The sequence below is a fragment of the Moschus berezovskii genome, chromosome 22 (genome assembly GCF_049115385.1).
Source record: "Moschus berezovskii isolate FMDL1 chromosome 22, NW_MosBer_1.0, whole genome shotgun sequence".
NCBI classification, from domain to species: domain Eukaryota; kingdom Metazoa; phylum Chordata; class Mammalia; order Artiodactyla; family Moschidae; genus Moschus; species Moschus berezovskii.
The window spans coordinates 17,588,659-17,608,989 of NC_142481.1; the positions used below are offsets into that span (position 1 = coordinate 17,588,659).

The 20,331-nt window shown below is 46.6% G+C and overlaps 2 protein-coding genes across 2 annotated transcripts; both read left to right on the forward strand.

Moving 5' to 3' along the window:
- The first annotated feature begins 5,638 nt into the window (after positions 1–5,638).
- Positions 5,639–6,355, forward strand: LOC129546127 (protein FAM187B-like). Its single transcript, XM_055410966.1, has one exon. It carries the CDS (start codon positions 5,639–5,641, stop codon positions 6,353–6,355), a length of 717 nt encoding a protein of 238 aa, XP_055266941.1.
- A 5,862-nt stretch (positions 6,356–12,217) lies between these two features.
- On the forward strand, positions 12,218–17,670 carry LOC129546128 (protein FAM187B-like). The gene is made up of 2 exons (XM_088830741.1): positions 12,218–12,987; positions 17,269–17,670. Exons 1-2 carry the CDS (start codon positions 12,218–12,220, stop codon positions 17,654–17,656), a joined length of 1,158 nt encoding a protein of 385 aa, XP_088686867.1. The 3' UTR covers positions 17,657–17,670.
- The last annotated feature ends 2,661 nt before the right edge of the window (positions 17,671–20,331 follow it).

Genomic DNA, 20,331 nt, shown 5'->3' on the forward strand with positions numbered 1-20,331 from the left:
AATGCTGTCTAGGTTAGTCATAACCTTCCTTCCAAAGAGTAAGTGTCTTTTAATTTCATGGCTGCAATCAGCATCTGCAGTGATTTTGGAGCCCCAAAACATAAAGTCAGCCACTGTTTCCACTTTTTCCCCATCTATTTGCCATGAAGTGATGGGACCGTATGCCATGATCTTTGTTTTCTGAATGTTGAGCCTTAAACCAACTTTTTCACTCTCCTCTTTCACTTTCGTCAAGAAGCTCTTTAGTTCTTCACTTTCTGCCATAAGGGTGATGTCATCTGCTTATCTGAGGTTATTGATATTTCTCCCAGCAATCTTGATTCCAGCTTGTGCTTCCTCCAGCCCAGTGTTCCTCATGATGTACTCTGCATACAAGTTAAATAAGCAGGGTGACAACATACAACCTTGACATACTCCTTTTCCCATTTGGAACCAGTCTATTGTTCCATGTCCAGTTGTAACTGTTGCTTCCTGACTTGCATACAGGTTTCTCAAGAGGCAGGTCAGGTGGTCTGGTATTCCCGTCTCTTTAAGAATTTTCCACAGTTTATTGTGATCCACACAGTCAAAGGCTTTGTCATAGTCAATAAAGCAGAGGTAGATGTTTTTCTGGAACTCTCTTACTTTTTCTATGATCCAGCAGATGTTGGCAATTTGATCTCTGGTTCCTCTGCCTTTTCGAAATCCACCTTGAACATCTGCAAGTTCATGGTTCACATACTGTTGAAGTCTGGCTTGGAGAATTTTGAGCATTACTTTGCTAGCATGTGGAGTGCAATTGTGCGGTAGTTTGAACATTCTTTGGCATTGCCTTTCTTCGGGATTGGAATGAAAACTGACCTTTTCCAGTCCTGTGGCCACTGCCAGGTTTTCCAAATTTGCTGGCATATTGCGTGAAGCACTTTCACAGCATCATCTTTCAGGATTTGAAATAGCTCAACTGGAATTCCATCACCTCCACTAGCTTTGTTCATAATGATGCTTCCTAAGGCCCACTTGACTTCACATTCCAGGATGTCTGGCTCTAGGTGAGGGATCACACCATTGTGATCATCTGGGTCATGAAGATCTTTTTTTGTACAGTTCTCTATGTATTCTTGCCACCTCTTCTTAATATCTTCTGCTTCTCTTAGGTCTATACCATTTCTGTCCTTTAGTGAGCCCATCTTTGCATGAAATGTTATCTTTGTATCCCCAATTTTCTTGAAGAGATCTCTAGTCTTTCCATTCTATTGTTTTCCTCTATTTCTTTGCACTGATCACTGAGGAAGGCTTTCTTATCTCTCCGTGCTATTCTTTGGAATTCTGCATTCAATGGGTATATCTTTCCTTTTCTCCTTTGTTTTTCACTTCTCTTCTTTTCACAGCTATTTGTAAGGCCTCCTCAGACAGCCATTTTACTTTTTTGCATTTCTTTTTCTTGGGGATGGTCTTGATCCCAGTCTTCTGTACACTGTCATGAATCTCCATCCATAGTTCATCAGGTACTCTATCAGATCTAGTCCCTTAAATCTATTTCCCACTTCCGCTGTATAATCATAAGAGATTTGATTTAGGTCATACCCGAATGGTCTAGTGGTTTTCCCTACTTTCTTCAATTTAAGTCTGAATTTGGCAATAAGGAGTTCATGATCTGAGCAAGAATACACAGAACTATACAAAAAAGATCTTCATGACCCAGATAATCGCGATGTTGACTTACCATGGCCTGATGTTGTATTGGTCATTTACTTGTTGCCATCTATTTTTCCCCAAGGTAAAGATAACACTGCTCAGCAAATATTCCACATGGTCCCCTACATTTCTCAACCCCCCTACAGTTAGGTGGAGCTATGTGATTCATTCATAATGGCCTGCAGACAGAAGTAATGTAGATCCTCCTAGGTCAAAGTGTTTAAGTGCCAGTGTGTAACTCACTTTCCTCACTTCTCATTCTGTAGCAGCTGATGATGCTGCAGATGGTGCAGCCTCCATTGGCCCTGGTATTTGAAGCAACTGTGTGCAGTAGAATTCTCCACCAACCCACACTGGACATATAAGATGAGCAAAAAAAAAAAAAAAAATGTGTTAAGCTACTGAGATCCCAGAATTCTTCTGTTACACAGCATATCTGAACTTATCCCAGTTGATACCTTCTTCACTAGAATGTAAGCTCCAAGAGGCCAGGACTTAGCCTGAATCCTTAGTGCCTGGTGCAAGATGAGTAAGCAGTACTTATTTATGGAATAAATGGATATGCCAGGCACAAGAAGGTGAAGTTGCTGAGCATGGATTATTCTAATAAAAGATGCATCAAGAAATGAAAGGCTGATCCCAGAGCCTGGGACTGAAACCATTTGGCCCCATTCCCACTGATTAACCACGATCTAAGTAATCCAAACCCAGCTGTTCCAAGAATTTGACATCAATAATCTCTTGAAAGCTTTATAACAAGCACAGTTTGTGATGGAAAATTCTAAAGGTTACACTTTGCCAGTCCTGGAGAACAAATCCTCATGGTCTTAAGCCAATCATAGAAATTTTCCTTCCTTTCAGAGACAAGAGTTGGATCTGCACATGGGACCTGATTCTAGCCAACAGAACTTGAGGAAAGACCTGACAGGAGGATTTGGGGAATGGCATTAACTTTATGGAATGAAAAAACTCTCGCTCCTTGGAAGGAAAGCTATGACAAACCTAGACAGCATATTAGAAAGTGGATACATCACCTTGCCAACAAAGGTCCATCTAGTCAAAGCTAGAGTTTTTCCAGTAGTCATGCATGGATGTGAGAGTTGGACTATAAAGAAAGCTGAGCGCTGAAGAATTGACGCTTTTGAACTGTGGTGTTGGAGAAGACTCTTGAGAGTCCCTTGGACTGCAAGGGGATCAAACCAGTTAATCTTAAATAAATCAACCCTGAATATTCACTGGAAGGACTGATGCTAAAGCTCCAGTAGTTTGACCACCTGATGCAAAGAGCCGACTCATTGGAAAAGACCTTGATGCTGGGAAAGATTGAGGGCAGGAGGAGATGGGGATGACAGAGGATGAGATGGTTGGATAGCATCACCAACTCAATGGACATGAGTTTGAACAAACTCCAGGAGATAGTGAAGAACAGGGATGCCTGGTATGCTGCAATTCATGGGGTCACAAAGAGTTGGACACAACTTCGTGACTGAACAACAACGACATTAACTTTATGATTGGCACCCTACTCCAGTATTCTTGCCTGGAGAATCCCATGGACAGAGGATCCTGGCAGGCTACAGTCCCTAGGGTCACAAAGAGTCAGACACAACTGAAGCAACTTAGCACAGCATAGCACATAAAATAACACTCCTTGTAGAAGATATTACTGATGGCCATTTACTAAAATGGCAACCCACTCCAGTATTCTTGCCTGGAAAATTCCATGGACAGAGGAGCCTGGTAGGCTACAGTCCCTGGGGTTGCAAAGAGTCGGACACGACTGAGCAACTTCACTTCACTTCACTTCCTGGACATAGCAGAATTTCATTTCCTGTGTTGGGAAATGCTGATGCCATGTAATCATTTCTGGCCAATGGTCTGTGAGCAAATGACATGTGTCACTGAAGGCTAGAGCTTTTAATTATGGATATGAAATAATACAGAGCTATCTTTCTTCCTCCTCTGGCATAAAACTGGAAATGTTTGCAATGGCTGTTGCTCAATCATCCTGTGTGCCTGAGTGATTATAATGTCAGCTCACAAGGGACATGGAGCACAAATGAGAAGTAAACTTGTGTGATTGTAAGTCATTGAGATTTGGGTGAAGCTTATTATAATAGCAAATAGCCTGTCTGGAGTGATAACAGAAATTAGAATCAAGAGTGGGGTGCTGATGTAATAAAAAATAAAAACACATGTCGTTGGCTTAAATACTAAGCAAAGGGAACAGGAAAGCTTATTTGAAACCAGAAGGATGGAGAGATACTTTGGGAAACAGATAACATACTTACTGACACATGCAGCTTTAGGGGAAGCAGTTGAAATGCAGGACACTAGGAGTGAATGTTGACCAAAGTTGGCCCCATATTGGGAAGACCTCTGGCTTTTGTCAAAGATAAAATCAAGGATTCAGTTCAGTTCAGTCGCTCAGTCGTGTCCGACTCTCCGCGACCCCATGAATCACAGCACGCCAGGCCTCCCTGTCCATCACCAACTCCCGGAGTTCACTCAAACTCATGTCCACAGAGTCAGTGATGCCATCCAGCCATCTCATTCTCTGTCGTTCCCTTCTCCTTCCTCCCCCAACCTTTCCTAGCATCAGAGTCTTTTCCAGTGAGTCAACTCGTCGTTTTAGTACCAATTAAATCATTATTAACCATTGTTGTGTTGGGCTTCCCTCATAGCTCAGTTGGTAAAGAATCTGCCTGCAATACAGGAGACCCCAGTTCGATTCCTGGGTCAGAAAGATCCACAGGAGAAGGGATAGGCTACCCACTCCAGTGTTCTTGAGCTTCTGTTGTGGCTCAGCTGGTAAAGAATCCACCTGCAATGCAGGAAACCTGGGTTCGATCCCTAGGTTGGGAAGATCCCCTGGAGAAGGGAAAGGCTACTCACTCCAGTATCCTGGCCTGGAGAATTCCATCGACTGTATAGTCCATGGGGTCGCAAAGAGTTGGACACAATTGAGCGACTTTAGCTTTCACTTTTCACTTTCAACCATTGTTAATATCTGTAAATAAATTAAGGTACTCCCAGGAAACATGTAGGATAGTCTGAGGTAGACAAAATGGGTTAGAATCTGGCTTTCGCTGGATGCCTGATAGAGTCTAAGGCACATGCAATGAGAGAGAGATGAGGAACATCCTGAACAGAACACATGGAGTTGACTGGAGGCTTATAAGAATTCTTAGGTCCCACACTTTGGGACACAGAAAATAGGCTGAGAAACTCGTGTTCCAAGGAGGGCACGTCTTCCAGCGCCACTTGAGATGTACCCGAGGAGGATCATGGAGAAGGGGATAACTCCTGGCGAGTGAAGACACAAGCCATAGTGAACCAAGATTTGGGAAGTTCCCCACCCTCAAGGAGCTGTGGGTGCATGCTCAGTCACTTCAGCCATGTCCGACTCTTTGCACCTGCAACCCCTTGGACTGTAGCCCACCAGGCTCCTCTGTCCATGGGATTCTTCAGGTAAGAATCCTGGAATGGGTTGCCATGTCCTCCTTCAGGGGATCTTCCCCACCCAGGGATCAAACCCACGTCTCCTGCATTTCAGGCAGATTCTTTACTGCTGAGCCACCAGGGAAGCCCCTCAAGGAACTGATTTGGTGCTAATTAAGGAACCCTCCCAATTTACAAAATAGGAAACCAGTGATTTCTCAGTAATGCATTTTGACCCATTCCATCATTGTCTGTTAAGTGAATAGGTGAAGGATAAATAATTTGACTTTTTAGTTCACTTGTTCTGACATAGGTTCTCTCATGTTTCCTGCCCAGTTCTTGTGGCCATTTGAGGTTTTTGACTCTAAGGTATTATTTGATGATGTGAACTGAATTGGAGTCCTGGAAGTACAGTGGATCAGGGTCCATTCCACTGCCCAGGAATGATGCCTGAGTTCTGTGGGTGACTTCACAATGCCCCCGTGGTTCTCAGCTTCCTTCTGTAGTCTGTATGTAGGTAGCCATGCTGACCATCTTGTGGCTGCTTAGCCTGTTTCTCCCTCCTTCGTGTGCCCAGGTATTAGTCACCTGTGCCTATAAGAGTCTCTGCCAGCAGGCCTTGCTCTCGGGCAATGATGTTGTCCTGCAGTGTGACCATCTCAAGGCGTACTGGTACTTTTCTTCCTTTCAGGGGGAAGATCCGTTTTTGGTCTCCTCACTGCCTAACATAAAGAAACTGCCTGGGGGCAGCCTCCAATTGAACAAACCTCAACCCTCCCAGACAGGCCTCTATCGCTGTGAGGACAATAACACAGCCCTTGTGGTAGAATATGAGATAGATTTCCAAGATATCACCATGCTACATATTACCCACAAAGGACTAGGCCAAAACCCTCTGCAGAATCAAAGCCTGAGTCTGGGTAGAGAGGAGATCATCTTCACCCACTGGGAGCCCTGGCAGGACTGTAACCGCTGTGGGGTGCCAGGTGAACGTAAACGCCTGGGGTACTGCTACATCCAAGAGTCCCTGGAAAACCCAATGCCCTGCTGGCTCTATCTGGGAGATATGAGGCTGTGGTCCAGCCGCTTGCAGCCCGAGATGCAGGTGGAAGCCTGCCTTGTACCCTGCAACCAGAACAAGGAGATCCTCCAGCCGTTCTTCACCTTTGACATTTCCAAGTTGGGCCAGTCAACCAACAACATGCAGCTCACCTGCCCCTTGGCCTCCATCTACAGGTGACTGGACCCAGGCATTAGCCCTGCCTTTGACCCTCACCCAGGCTTTGTTTCCTGTGTTCACGTGGGCCAGGGGTTACATTCCAATAGAAAAGCAGGGTCTATCTTCCAGCCCATAAGCCTTCAAGGTCAGTCTGTGCAGGAAGGGATCTCTTTACTGGCTTGTTCAGATGTTCATTCAGCAAGAATCCCCAACTGTGGCTTCTGAGCCACATCCTAAGCAGGTGATGTTGGGGACACAGTGGTGACCAACAAAGACCTAATCCCTGCCCTCGTAGGCACCTGTTATTCATGGGTAGACCAAATACGGAACCTAGAAACCAAGACATTCTGGCCCATGCTCATGTCAACATAGACTTTACTGTGATTTCTATCTCCTCACTAGACTCTGACTGATACAATTTATCTATCCAGCCTTGCACCAACACTGCAGTAACTTAATTAGTATACCTTTATAATAAGCCACAATGTTGATAGGACAGATTTTTCAGCTTTGTTCTTCAAGATTGTCTTGGTTATTCTTTACTTTTTATTAAAAAACAAAATTGAAATCAGCATGTAGTTTCCATCCACAAGAAGTCTTATTGTTTTTTTTAAATTGGCACATCATTGAATCTAAAGATAGAATCAATATATTACAATATTTAGTCTTCCAATCCATGAACATTGTAAACACTTCCATTATTAGGCTTTCTTTTATTTCTTCCAATAGCGAGTAGTTATTAATGTAGAGGTCTTACATATATTTTATTATATCTGTTCCTTGTATTTGATTTGTTCATGCAAGTTGCATCTTTTAAATTTCATTTTCTAATTGCTTGTTGTATATAAAAATATATTTGGTATTTACATACAGCATTGTTTAGTTAGTTTTCTGTGACTTCGGTTTTCATTCTGTCTGCCCTCTGATGGATGAGGATAAGAGGCTTGTGAAAGCTTCCTGAGTGAAAGTTGCTCAGTCCTGTCTGACTCTTTTCGACCCTATGGGATGGGAGGGACTGGCTGTGGGTAAAACTGGCTCTTGCTCTGGTGGGCAGGGCCATGCTCAGTAAATGTTTAATCCTGTTTTCTGCTGATGGGTGGGACTGTGTTCCCTTCTCTGGCCAAACTATGGTAGGGGTGATGGCAGTAATAGCGACCTTCTTCCAAAGGATTTATGACAGCATGCCACAGCTCCCAGGACTGTTGTAGTCACTGTCCCTGACCCTGCGGCAGGCCACTGTCAACCCACACCTCCGCCAGAGACTCCTGGACATTCACAGGCAAGTCTGGCTCAGTCTCTTTTGGGGTCACTGCTCCTTTCTCCTGGGTCCTGGTGCACACAAGGTTTTGTTGTGTGCTCCAAGGGTCTGTTTCCCTGGGGGTTCTGAGTCCTTTTGCCAGATCCCCAGGTTGGGAAATATGTTGTGGAACCTAGAACTTTTGCAACAGTGTGAGAACTTCTTTGATATAAATGTTCTCTGGTTTGTGGGTGGTCTGCTCAGTGGCTCTGCGGTGGCACTGATGGCGACCTCCTCCAAGAGGACTTACATCACACGCCATGCGTCCCAGGTCTGCTGCAGCCAGCACCCCTGTCCCCGCGGCAGTCACTGCTGACCCATGCCTCAGCAAGAGACACCCAAACACCCAACGGCAGGTCTGGCTCAGTATCTTGTGGGGGTCACTGCTCCTTTCCCTCAGTCCTGCTATGTACAAGGTTTTGTTTGTCTAACTCAATGAAACTATGAGCCATGCCATATAGGGCCACCCAAGATGGACGGGTTATGGTGGAGAGTTCTGACAAAATGTGGTCCGCTGGAGAAGGGAATGGCAAACCACTTCAGCATTCTTGCCTTGAGAATCCCATGAACACTATGAAAAGGCAAAAAGATATGACACTAAAAGATGAACTCTCCAGGTCAGTAGGTGCCCCATATACTACTGGAAAAGAGCAGAGAAATAGCTCCAGAAGGAATGAAGGGGCTGAGCCAAAGCAGGAACAATGCCTACTTGTGGATGTGTCTAGTGGTGAAAAGTAAAATCTGATGCTGTAAGAACAGTATTGCATAGGACCCTGGAATATTAAGTCCATGAAGCAAGGTAAATTAGAAGTGGTCAAACAGTAGATGGCAAGAGTGAACACTGATATTTTAGAAATCAGTGAACTAAAATGGACTAGAATGGGCAAATTTAATTCAGATGACCATTATATCTACTACTGTGAGCAAGAATTCCTTAGAAGAAATGGAGTAGCCCTCATAGTCAACAAAAGAGTCCAAAATGCAGTACTTGGATGCAATCTCAAAAACGACAGAATGATCTCTGTTTTCAAGGCAAACCATTCAATATCACAGTAATCCAAGTCTATGCCCCAACCACCAATGCCAAAGAAGCTGAAGTTGAATGGTTCTATAAAGACCTACAAGACCTTCCAGAACTAATACCCAAAAAAGGTGTCCTTTTCATCATAGGGACTGGAATGCAAAAGTAGGAAGTCAAGAGATACCTGGAGTGACAGGCAAGTTTGACCTTGGAGCACAAAATGAAGCAGGGCAAAGGCTAACAGAGTTTTGCCAAGAGAACGCTTTGGTCATAGCAAACACCCTCTTCCAACAACATAAGAGACAACTCTACACATGGACATCACCAGATGTTCAATACCGAAATCAGATTGATTATATTCTTTGAAATCAAAGATGGAGAACCTGTATACAGTCAGCAAAACCAAGACCAGGAGCTGACTGTGGCTCAGATCATGAACTCCTTATTGCAAAATTCAGACTGAAATTGAAGAAAGCAGGAAAAACCACTAAGCCATTAAGCTAGGACCTAAATCAAGTCCCTTATGATTATACAGTGGAAGTATCAAAAATTCAGGGGATTAGACCTAATAGAGTGCCTAAAGAACTGTGCACGGAAGTTTGTCACATTGTACAGGAGACAATGATCAAAACCATCCCCAAGAAAAAGAAACTCAAAAAGGCACAATGGTTGTCTTAGGAGGCCTTACAAATAGACGAGAAAAGAAAAGAAGCAAAAGACAAAAGAGACAAGGAAAGACATACCCATCTGAATACAGACTTCTAAAGAATAGCAAGGAGAGATAAGAAAGGCTTCCTAAGGGAACAATGCAAAGAAATAGAGGAAAACAGTAGGATGGGAAAGATAGAGATCTCTTCAAGAAAATTAGAGATACCAAGGGAACATTTCATGCAAAGATGGGTCCAATAAAGGACAGAAATTGTATGAACCTAACAGAAGCAGAAGATATTAAGAAGAGGTGGCAAGAATACACAGAAGAACTATACTAAAGAGAACTTAATGTCCCAGATAACCATGATGGTGTGGTCACTCACCTAGAGCCAGACATCCTGGAATACGAAGTCAAGTGGGCCTTAGGAAGCATCATTATGAACAAAGCTAGTGGAGGTGATGGAATTCCAGTTGAGTTATTTCAAATCCTGAAAGATGATGCTGTAAAAGTGCTGCACTCAATATGCCCGTAAATATGGAAAACTTGGCAGTGGCCACAGGACTGGAAAAGGCCAGTTTTCATTCCAATCCCAAAGAAGGGCAATGCCAAAGAATGTTCAAACTACCACACAATTGCATTCATCTCACATGCTAGCAAAGTAATGCTCAAAATTCTCCAAACCAGGCTTCAACAGTATGTGAACTGAGAACTTCCAAATGTACAAGCTGGATTTAGAAAAAGCAGAGGAACCAGAGACCAAATTGCCAACATCCGTTGGATCAAAGAAAAAGCAAGAGAATTCCAGAAAAATATCTGCTTCATTGACTACACTAAAGCTTTTGCTGTGTGGATCACAACAAACTGTGAAAAATTCTTAAATAAATGAGACACCAGACCACCTTACCTGCCTCCTGAGAAACCTATATGCAGATCAAGAAGCAACAGTTAGAACCGGAAATGGAACAATGGACTGGTTCCAAACTGGGAAAGGAGTACATCAAGGCTGTATATTGTCACCCTGTTTATTTAACTTACATTCAGAGTGCATCATGCAAAATGCTGGGCTGGATGAAGCACAAGCTGGAATCAAGATTGCTGGGAGAAATATCAATAACCTCAGATATGCAGATGACACCACCCTTATGGCAGAAAGCAAAGAACCAAAGAGCCTCTTGACAAAAGTGAAAGAAGAGAGTGAAAAAACTGGCTTAAAACTCAGCATTCAAAAAACTAAGATCATGGCATCCAGTTCAATCACTTCATGGCAAATAGATGAGGAAACAATGGAAACAGTGACAGACTTTATTTTCCTGGGCTCCAAACTCACTGCAGATGGTGACTGCAGCCATGAAATTAAAAGATGCTTGCTCCTTGGAAGAAAAGCTCTGACCAACCTAGACAGCATATTAAAAAGCAGAGACATTACTTTGCCAACAAAGATTCATCTAGTCAAAGATATGGTTTTTCTAGTAGTCGTGTATGGATGTGACAGTTGGACCATAAGGAAGGCTGAGCGCCAAAGCATTGATGCTTTTGAGCTGTGGTGTTGGAGAAGACTCTCTAGAGTCCCTTGGACTGCAAGGAAATCACTCTTGAATATTCATTGGAAGGACTGATGCTGAAGCTGAAGCTCCAATACTTTGGCCACCTAATGCGAAGAGCTGACTCACTAGAAAAGACCCTGATTTGGGGAAAGATTGAAGTCAGGAGAAGGGGACAACAGAGGACAAGATATTTGGTGGGCATCACTGACTCGATGGACATGAGTTTGAGCAAGCTCCAGGAGTTGGTAATGGACAGGGAAGCCTGGTGTGCTGTTGTCCATGGGGTTTCAAAGAGTCAGACTTGACAGAGTGACTGAACTGGACTGATCATCATCATTCAAGGATTCCACACTTGTGAATTCACCTACTCACTAGAATTTATTTGTAACCCCCAAGTTGGTACGCACAGTCATATTCATTTGTAGACATGCACAGAGTGGCAAGAAAATTGAGTCACCCAACAATGCATATTCCCAGCCAAGGCCACACAAGGTGACACTCTGCCTTCTGGTTTCAGCTCCCATACTGTGTTAGCAAGTATGGTCCTCTTCATGGTCTATTTGGTGCCATGTTTTTGGCATTTTTGTGTTTCTATTGGTGATTTTGATTTTCAATATTTATTTATTTATTTTTGGCTGAGGAGTTTAGGAAAGAATCTGGGACAGGGGCCACCAAGAAAAAAATATATTTGCTTAAAATGAGTCTTGCAGATATCTTTGCAGCATGTGCAAAGATCCTAAGGCAGGAGTTCTTTGCTTGCCTGATATATTCAGGGGACAGTCAGGGGACAGCATGGCTGGAGCAGTTGGGTGGGGAAGGGTAGGAGGTCAGAAGGGAACCAGAGAGGATTTATTCACCTCTCCATTCTCAGAACTCGCAAGTGTGCCCGGAACATAGTAGCATGCATGTGTGCTTAGCTGCCCAGTCATGTCCAACTCTTTGCAACCCCATGGACTGTAGCCCGCCAGGCTCCTCTGTCCATGAGATTTTCCAGGCTAGAATACTGGAGTGGGTTGCCAATCCCTTCCCCAGGGGATCTTCCCAACCCAGAGATTGAGCCCAGTTCTCTTGCATTACAGGCGAATTGTTTACCACCTGAGCCACCAGGGAGGTCCCCAAACAAAGTACATGTTCAGAAAAAAATATGTTGAATGTTCACATGTGTCACTTTAACACCAAAATAGGGAGGTGATAGAGAAAATCCTGAATAGACAAGTTGTGTCCTTCTACTCCAGCAGAGTGGAAGGCTTGGGAGAGAAATGAAATAGGATTGCTAACTTGTCACAGAACAGATGTGGGAATTGTGACGTCACACCCCATGGGGGTGGATTACCGTTCTTCCTGCTATCAGGGCTGAGGCCTGAGGTTCATGGATGACCTCACAAAGTCCTGGGTGGGGCCTGGCCCACTCTCACAGTTCCGGTCCACCATGCTGACTACCCTATGGCTGTTGCTCTGCTTTGCTCTCCCGGTCCAGGAGTCGCCCTTTTCTATCAGCTGTCCTAATCACAAACATTGTCAACTGGCTCTGCTTTCAAACAATGATATCATCCTGCACTGCAATGCCCCTGGAGCACAGTGGCAATTCTTCAGGTCACTCAAGAGCACCTGGGGAAGCAGTTCCACTACTAATCTCAATATGGAAATGATGCTCAATGGCAGCCTTCTCATTAAAAATCCACTACCCTACCATACAGGCATTTATAACTGCAACGACAAGGATGGCAAGAAAGTGATGCGGTATGAAATTGACTTCCAAGATGTCCTCACCCTACGTATTACACACAAAGATCTGGACCAAAAGACCCTGCAGAATGAGAGCCTGAGTTTGAGTAGCAAGGAGCTCGTCTTCACCCACTGGGAGCCCTGGCAGGACTGTAACCGCTGTGGGGTGCCAGGTGAACGCAAACGCCTGGGGTACTGCTACATCCAAAAGTCCTTGGAAAACCCGATGCCCTGCTGGCTCTATCTGGGAGATAAGAAGCTGTGGTCCAGCCGCTTGAGGCCTGAGATGCAGGTGGAAACCTGCCACATCCCGTGTACACTCACAGATGTGGAATATGTCATTTTTGACAACTTCCAGCTTAGAAACAAGGCAGGATCTGCAAGGCTCACCTGCCCCTTAGGATCTATCTACAGGTGATGGAATCGGGTACCAGCCCTGCCCTTGGCCCTTTGCCAGGCTCTCCCCATCTGGGAGCCTTTGTGGTTAATCTGTGCAGAGAGGGAGGGATTCTATGTCACTAATCAGCGCCACAGTCTCTCTCCTTGGGCTTCTTTGGATATTCCTCTTGGTGTCCACTGAGCCACACACAGATAGAACAAGGACAGCTAGTACCCAGGGAGCACTTGGCTGACTCTAGGCCCAGTCCTGTGCTGGGTGGTGCTGTGGACGTGGTGGTCATCAGGTAGCTGCTCATCTGGTCCTTAGGAAGCCCCTAGTCCAGGCGGGGAGTCGGACCAGGGTGGTCAGGGTTGGAATGGGAGAAGCTCAGGCAAGTGATGGAACTGTGAGGCAGGTAGTTCAGGAAGCTGTGAAACTCTTGAGTCCTCAAACTCATGTGGAATGATCATCAAGCCTGGGATGAGAGGATGGATGCCTATCATGACCTGTGTCCCTGGGAGCTCCCATTCTTGTTCTGTCTTCCTGCCTGGTGGTAGTGGTTGAGTCACTAAGTCATGTTCCACTCTTTGCAATTTCATGGACTGTAGCCCACCAGGCTCCTCTGTTCATGGGATTTCCCAGGCAAGGATACTGGAGTGGGTAGCCATTCCTTCTTAAGGGTTCCTGCCTGGACCCCCTGGGAAATCTTTCCCTCTTCACGTTTTTCCCTGCCCACCTGCTTCCCTGGTGGCTCAGATGGTAAAATATCAGCATGCAGTGCAGGAGACCTGGGTTTGATCCCTGGGTGGGGAAGATACCCTGGAGAAGGGAATGGCTACCCACTCCAGTATTCTTGCCTGGAGAATTCCATAGACAGAGGAGCCTGGCGGGCTACAGTCCATGGGGTAGCAAAGTTGGACATGACTGAGCGACTAACTGCCACTACCCCAACCATAAGAACTGCAACCACTCAGTGCAGCGCTTGCCCTATAGGCTGGTTCCTAGGCAAACGTTCTTCTTAAACCACATCCTCTGCCATTCTTCTTCCCTCACCCAAGGAGCTGTGAACTCCAAGAAGGCTCATTCATAGATGAGGAAACTACAGCTCAGAGGAATGCCTGGGGGAATCCATGGTGAGAGGTGGCAGCACAGACCTTATGACATATACTTGGCCATGGGGATCCCCTTGCCCTTCTCCCCCACTGGCCAGTGGCAACCCTTTCCTTGCAAGTTGGGAGCCTGAGCAACCTCTTGAGCTACCAGCTCTGTGGTACCTCTGCAGCTACCAGCTCTGTGGAACCTGGCTTCATTGCCTCCATCTGGTTTTCTTTCCCTTGGTCATCCCAGCTGTGACTTCTGTTCTTGTTATTGTTCAGTCACTAAGTTATGTCCGACTCTTTGTGACCCCATGGACTGCAGCATGCCAGGTGTCCCTGTCCTTCACCGTCTCCCGGAGCTTGCTCAAGCTCATGTTCATTGAGTCGGTGATGCCATCCAACCATCTCATCCTCTGTCAGCCCTTCTCCTCCTGCCTTCAATCTTTCCCAGGATCAGAGTCTTTTCCAGTGAGTTGGCTCTTTGAATCAGGTGGCCAAAGTATCGGAGCTTCAGCTTCAGCATCAGTCTTTTCAATGAATATTCAGGGTTGATTTCCTTTAGGGTTGACTGGTTTGATCTCCTTGCTGTCCAAAGAACCCCCAAGAGTCTTCTCCAGCACCACAGTTCAAAAGCATCAGTTCTTCAGTGCTCAGCCTTATTTTCAGAGAAGGCAGTGGCACCCCACTCCAGTACTCTTGCCTGGAAAATCCCATGTACAGAGGAGCCTGGTGGGCTGCAGTCCATGGGGTCACTAAGAGTTGGACACGACTGAGCAACTTCACTGTCACTTTTCACTTTCATGAATTGGAGAAGAAACTGGCAACCCACTCCAGTGTTCTCGCCTGGAAAATCCCAGGGATGGGGGAGCCTGGTGGGCTGCCCTCTATGGGGTTGCACAGAGTCAGACACGACTGAAGCGACTTAGCAGCAGCAGCAGCAGCAGCAGCCTTGCTTGTGGTCCAACTCTCACATCCGATGCATGACTACTGGAAAAACCCTAGCTTTGATTGTACAGACCTTTGTTGGCAAAGTCATGTCTCTTTTTTAATATTCTGTCTAGGTTTGTCATAGCTTTTCTTCCAAGGAGCAAGTATCTTTTAATTCCATGGCTGCAGTCACTGCCCTCAGTGATTTGGAGCTCAAGAAAATAAAATCTGTCACTGCTTCCACTTTTTCCCCGTCTATTTGCCATGAAGTGATGGGACCAGATGCCGTGATCTTAGTTTTCTTAATGCTGAGTTTTATGCCAGCTTTTTCTTTCTCTTTTTCTCTGTTTCATATCTTTTTGTCTCCCTTTCTCCTTTCTTCCTCCTCCTTGAAGTAAAAAGTAACACCTGCTTCCTTAAAAAAAAAAAAGCCCACAGTTCAGAAATGTGAACGTGCATGTTCCATCTAGATCCGCACCTATTCCATGTCATTTGCCAAATAAGGGGCACCTGAGTGCCCATCACAGGTAACTTGAAAAGAGAGGTCACTGAGGCTTCAACAATTGCTATATCTCCAGGGGAAGGGCATTTCATGTGACGTTACTGTCTCGGCCTCTGACACTTTCCTGCTGTGTGACTTTAGCCTGTGGCCTCTCTGGGCCTCAGTTTCCCCATCTGTAGAATATGGGCTGTATTCATTTGCTACGACCACTGTAACAAAACGCCACCAATCAGGTGGCTTCAACCAACAGGGAATTCTTCTCTTCCAGTTCTGCAGACAGATCAAGGTGTCAGCAGGGCCACGTACCCTCTGAGAGGCTGGATAGGATCCTTTCTCGCCTCTTTCCGGCTTCTGGTGGTGGCCACAATTCTTGGCCTGCATCCCTTGTGACTGCATCCCTCCAGCCTCTGCCTCTGTCACCACCTGGTGTTCTCCCCATGTGTCTTGTGTCTGTCTCTTCTCTTACATGGATACAGGTTATATTGGTGGATTTAAGGCCCACCTGACTCCCATCTTGGTGGCTCAAATGGCAGAGAATCTGCTTGCAATGCAGGAGACCTTGCTGGGAAAGATCCCCCGGAGAAGGGAATGGATACCCACTCCAGTGGGGCCTGGAGAATTCCATGGACAGAGGCGCCTGGCAGGCTACAGTCCATGGAGTCGCAGAGTTGGACACAACTGAGCGACTTTCTCTTTCACAACTCCCATCTGACATCACCTGAACTAATTACAACTGCAAAAACTCTATTTTCAAATAAAGTCACATTCTGAGGTTCCAGTTAGGACATGAATTTGGGGAGTACAGAGGTCTTGTGGGACCTGGCCTCGGGGTCATTGTGATCCCTGAGGGAGCAAATGCCAGTAAAGACGTTTACGACAGGGTCCCACACACTAACAGGTGTTACTATTGCTTTTATGATCTTTCACTTTGTCATTATTGTCTGTTGCTTGTCCCTTTTTCCCAGCCACGATGGGTGTGTTATATCCCTGATTCATGTGTTCACTGATCTTGTTTTTCACTGAGCATTTATAAACCAAGCATCTAAACTCTAGGCACCAGGGTGGCAATGAAGAACAAAACCAAAAAAGATACTTGCTCTCATGCAGCGATAAACCAATGACATGAATGAAACACACAGTATTTCTTTTTTTTTTTTAATTGGCATATAATCGCTTTTACAATGTTGAGAACCCAGCATTTTAGTTGGCAATAAAGGAGGGAGAGTGGGAGTGAGGGAGGTGAAAATCTTAAACAAGGAGAGCAGAGAAAGTGTTCCTGAGAAGGTGCCATTCAGCCAAGACTGAGAGGAGGTGAGAGAGCTGCGTGCATTGAGGGGGAGCAGTCCAAGCTGAGTGCAAATATCCCGAGGCAGGACTGTGCCCAGCCAACCTCTAGGAGGTGTGGCTGGGGCAGAGTGAGTGAGGGAGAGCAGAGGAAATAGGGTCAGGCAGGTAAAGAGGTGCACACACAGTTAGGGAGTGTCTTGGTAATTCCTCCAAATAACCCTCTGAGGTCACTGCAGTCATGACACTCTCAGGTCTCAGATGAAGAAACAGAGGTAGAGGCCTTTGGTTAAGTGGTCCTGGCATTTGGTTAAGTGGGCTCTGAGAGCTCCCAGCCATCCTGCCCCTACCTTCCCCTTGTTCTTTGCTGCATAGCTCTCCTTGGAGGGGGATGCTCTGTTTGCTGTTCCTGGGGAGAAGGGTGCTGCCATCTCTACCTCCTTTCAGACATCGGTCTGCCCTCTCCATCTCTGGGGTTTTGTAACTGAGCTTGTCATCCTTCGCAGGCCTGTATTCTGGGAAGCCAACGACCTCTCCCTGACATGGAAGGACCAGCTCTCCAGCAAGAGCATCAGCACCATCATGGACACCTCCAATGGCGGCAGCTGGCTGCAGGTCTTCCAGCCGGCCATTTACAGGTGCTTCGTGCATCAAGAGCTCATGGCTCAATTCAACTCGAAGGTCAGCGTGGATCCACTGAAGTTCCTGAGCCCAGAAAAGTCCAAACAACAAGCAGAGGCAGAGGCGACCCGGAAAGAAAAAGCCAACTCTGTCCTTGAGGGACTGAACATGATGATACTCGTGGGCATGGTCTTGGCTGTGCTGGGGTGTCTGCTCAAACAATTCCGCTTTTCCCAGAGCCGGAGGATAAACAAGATGTTGCTGGTGAAATAAAGTCAGCCCTTTGGGTCCAGGAGACCTGGCCTCCTGTGCCTTCGGTGCCCCACGCGTCCTGCTGCCCTGGGCTCACCCACACCTCACTCTGAGTGTGTGTGGGCCGAAACAGACACGGGCCCGCATTTAAGGGCAACTGACCTCTCCCTGGCCCACGTCCTGCTCTGTTAGCTCATTCATAATCCCCACGCCACAGGTGAGGAAACTGAGGCTAGACTTCTTATCTGGTTACCGTGGGGTGGGGGTGGGGGTACACCAGTTCAAACCCAGGTGGCCTGGCTAAAGCCTTGTGCTCCTCACAGGCAGGAAGGAAGGGCTGGAATGAGGCCATTTGGGGAGTGAGTCTCTGGGTGTGTAAATTGTAGCCACCTCACTCACCACACTCTCCCAAGGACAAGGGCAGGGATGGGGGATGGGAGTGGGTCACCCCAGACCCCCAGATCCGCACTGGACTGCTGCCTTTCCCTGCCCATTCCTTTCACCCCGCCTCCCCCACCGTCTCAGTGGCACCTGGGGCCTCCAGGCCTCACCATAGCTCCCCAGGTTAGAGGGGCCACCAGAGTGGTGGCCCAGTTAGCAGATGAGCACCCTCTCCTGATTCTTGCAATGGCGAGAGCTCCCTCAGACACCCCAAGAAAGGAGAGACAGGCGTCTGTGCAGTAAGCACTAGGCCTGGCTCAGCTGACCTGTGGCAATCACCAGGCCCGGCTGGCTATTTCCAGAAATGTTATACACTATTTAACAGAGTGCAAGAGTCAGAAATAAATATTAATGCCTTGTAAAATTCATGGCCCTTATATTCCATTGCGGAACAACAACAGGGCAGATCTGAAACTTCCACAACTTCTGTCCCCGAGAAGAGGGCAGTGCTCACCCCTCACACCCCAGACACTGTTGGTGAAACACCTAAGGCTTCATTCATATGGTTCCCAGGGAGGCAAAGATACTTCCAGAAAGGGGGAGTGTTTGTGGAGAGCTAAAGGGGGGCCCGCTGGGAAGCAGAGGCAGAGAATAAAAAAAATTATTATTTTTGTCATTATTTTGGGGATCACCTGGCACGGTCAGAACTCACATCCTTCACAAACATTATTGTCCTCAAAGCCAACTATGAGCCACACTGTGAACCTGTTTTTTGTAGCCGAGAATGCTAATGCACAGAACTCTCAAGCAAGCTGCCTGAGGTCACACAGTGAACTTGGGAAGGGGCTGGCAATGGGAGAGAGAAAGGAGACCTCTGGGTGCCCCCCAGACCTGCTCCTAGGAAACCTGCAGTGCCCTGTATCCACAGCAGCTCACTGCATAGCAGCTGAAAGTGAAACAGCCAAAGCCAAGCATGGGTCCGATGCCCAGGCTGATCTGCACAGCACTGAACTGAAGTTCGTACAACCCACACCAAGGCTGTTAGTGCCCTACTGTGGTGGGTAGACCTTAAGGTGACCTGAGGGAGTCCCAACTCCTAGTGTCCATGCCTTTGTGTGACTACCCACCCTTCATTGTGACTTGCTTCCAAACAATAGAATATTATGAAGGTGCTGAGTGTCACTCCTTTGATTAGGTTATATCATGGAAGACTCTGTCTCAGCCATGTAGAGCAGGAGAGGCTTCTCTGGCTCGATGAAACAGGCAGCTGTGTTGAGGAAGCCCACTTGGCAGGGAGCTGTGGGCAGCCTCTCGGAGATGCAAGTAACACCCTTTGAGGGTGAAGCCCTCTGAAAGCCAGAGTCTCTAGCACATGGCTGCAAGGGAATGATTTCTGCCAAAAACTTGAATGAGTTTGGAAGTAGATTCTTTTCCAGTTGAGCCACCAGATGAGAACACATCCTGACCAACGCCTTGACTGGGTAGAGGACTTGGACAAACCATGTCCGGACTCCTGACCCACAGAAACTAGGGGATCATAAATTGTGCTGTTTAAGTTATGAAATGTATGGCAATTTTTAAAGCAGCGATAGGCAACTGATAACACCCAGCCATGCAGCCCACTCCAGTATTCTTGCTTGGAGAATGCCATGGACAGAGGAGTCTGGCAGGCTACAGTTTATAGGGTCACAAAAACGTTGGGAATGATTGAAGCAATTTAGCACAGCACACCCAGCCGTATCCCCTAGCCCACCATTAAGTCCTAGCGTCAGCTATCTCGTGGATGGCTCCTGAATGCAGCAGTGGCTTCCTAACTTCGCTCGGACCTGCTGGCCAGGCATGGGGTAGGCTGGCAGCCTGACTGTCAGTGCTCCCAGGAGCAATCCTTACTCACGAAGGGTGGGAATGGGAGGGTAGACATCCAGCCTCCCCAGTCCTGGATGGTACAACTCAGAGGCACATTCCACACCTCCTCTCAGAGGGTCTCCAGTGATCCCAGGGGGCATAGCTGCAGCCAGCTCCTTTGTTGCTCTTCAGTCACCGAGTCATGTCTGACTCTTTGTGACCCCATGGCCTGCAGTACGCCAGGCCTCCTTGTCCCTCATCATCTCCCAAAGTTTGCCCAAGTTCATGTCCACTGCGTGGGAGATGCCATCCAGCCATCTCATGCTCTGATGCCCTCTTCTCTTTCTGCCCTCAATCTTTCCCAGCATCAAGGACTTTTCTAATGAGTCAGCTGTTTGCATCAGATAATCAAAATCTGGAGTTTAAGCTTCAGCATCAGTCCTTCCAACGAGTATTCAGGGTTGATTTCC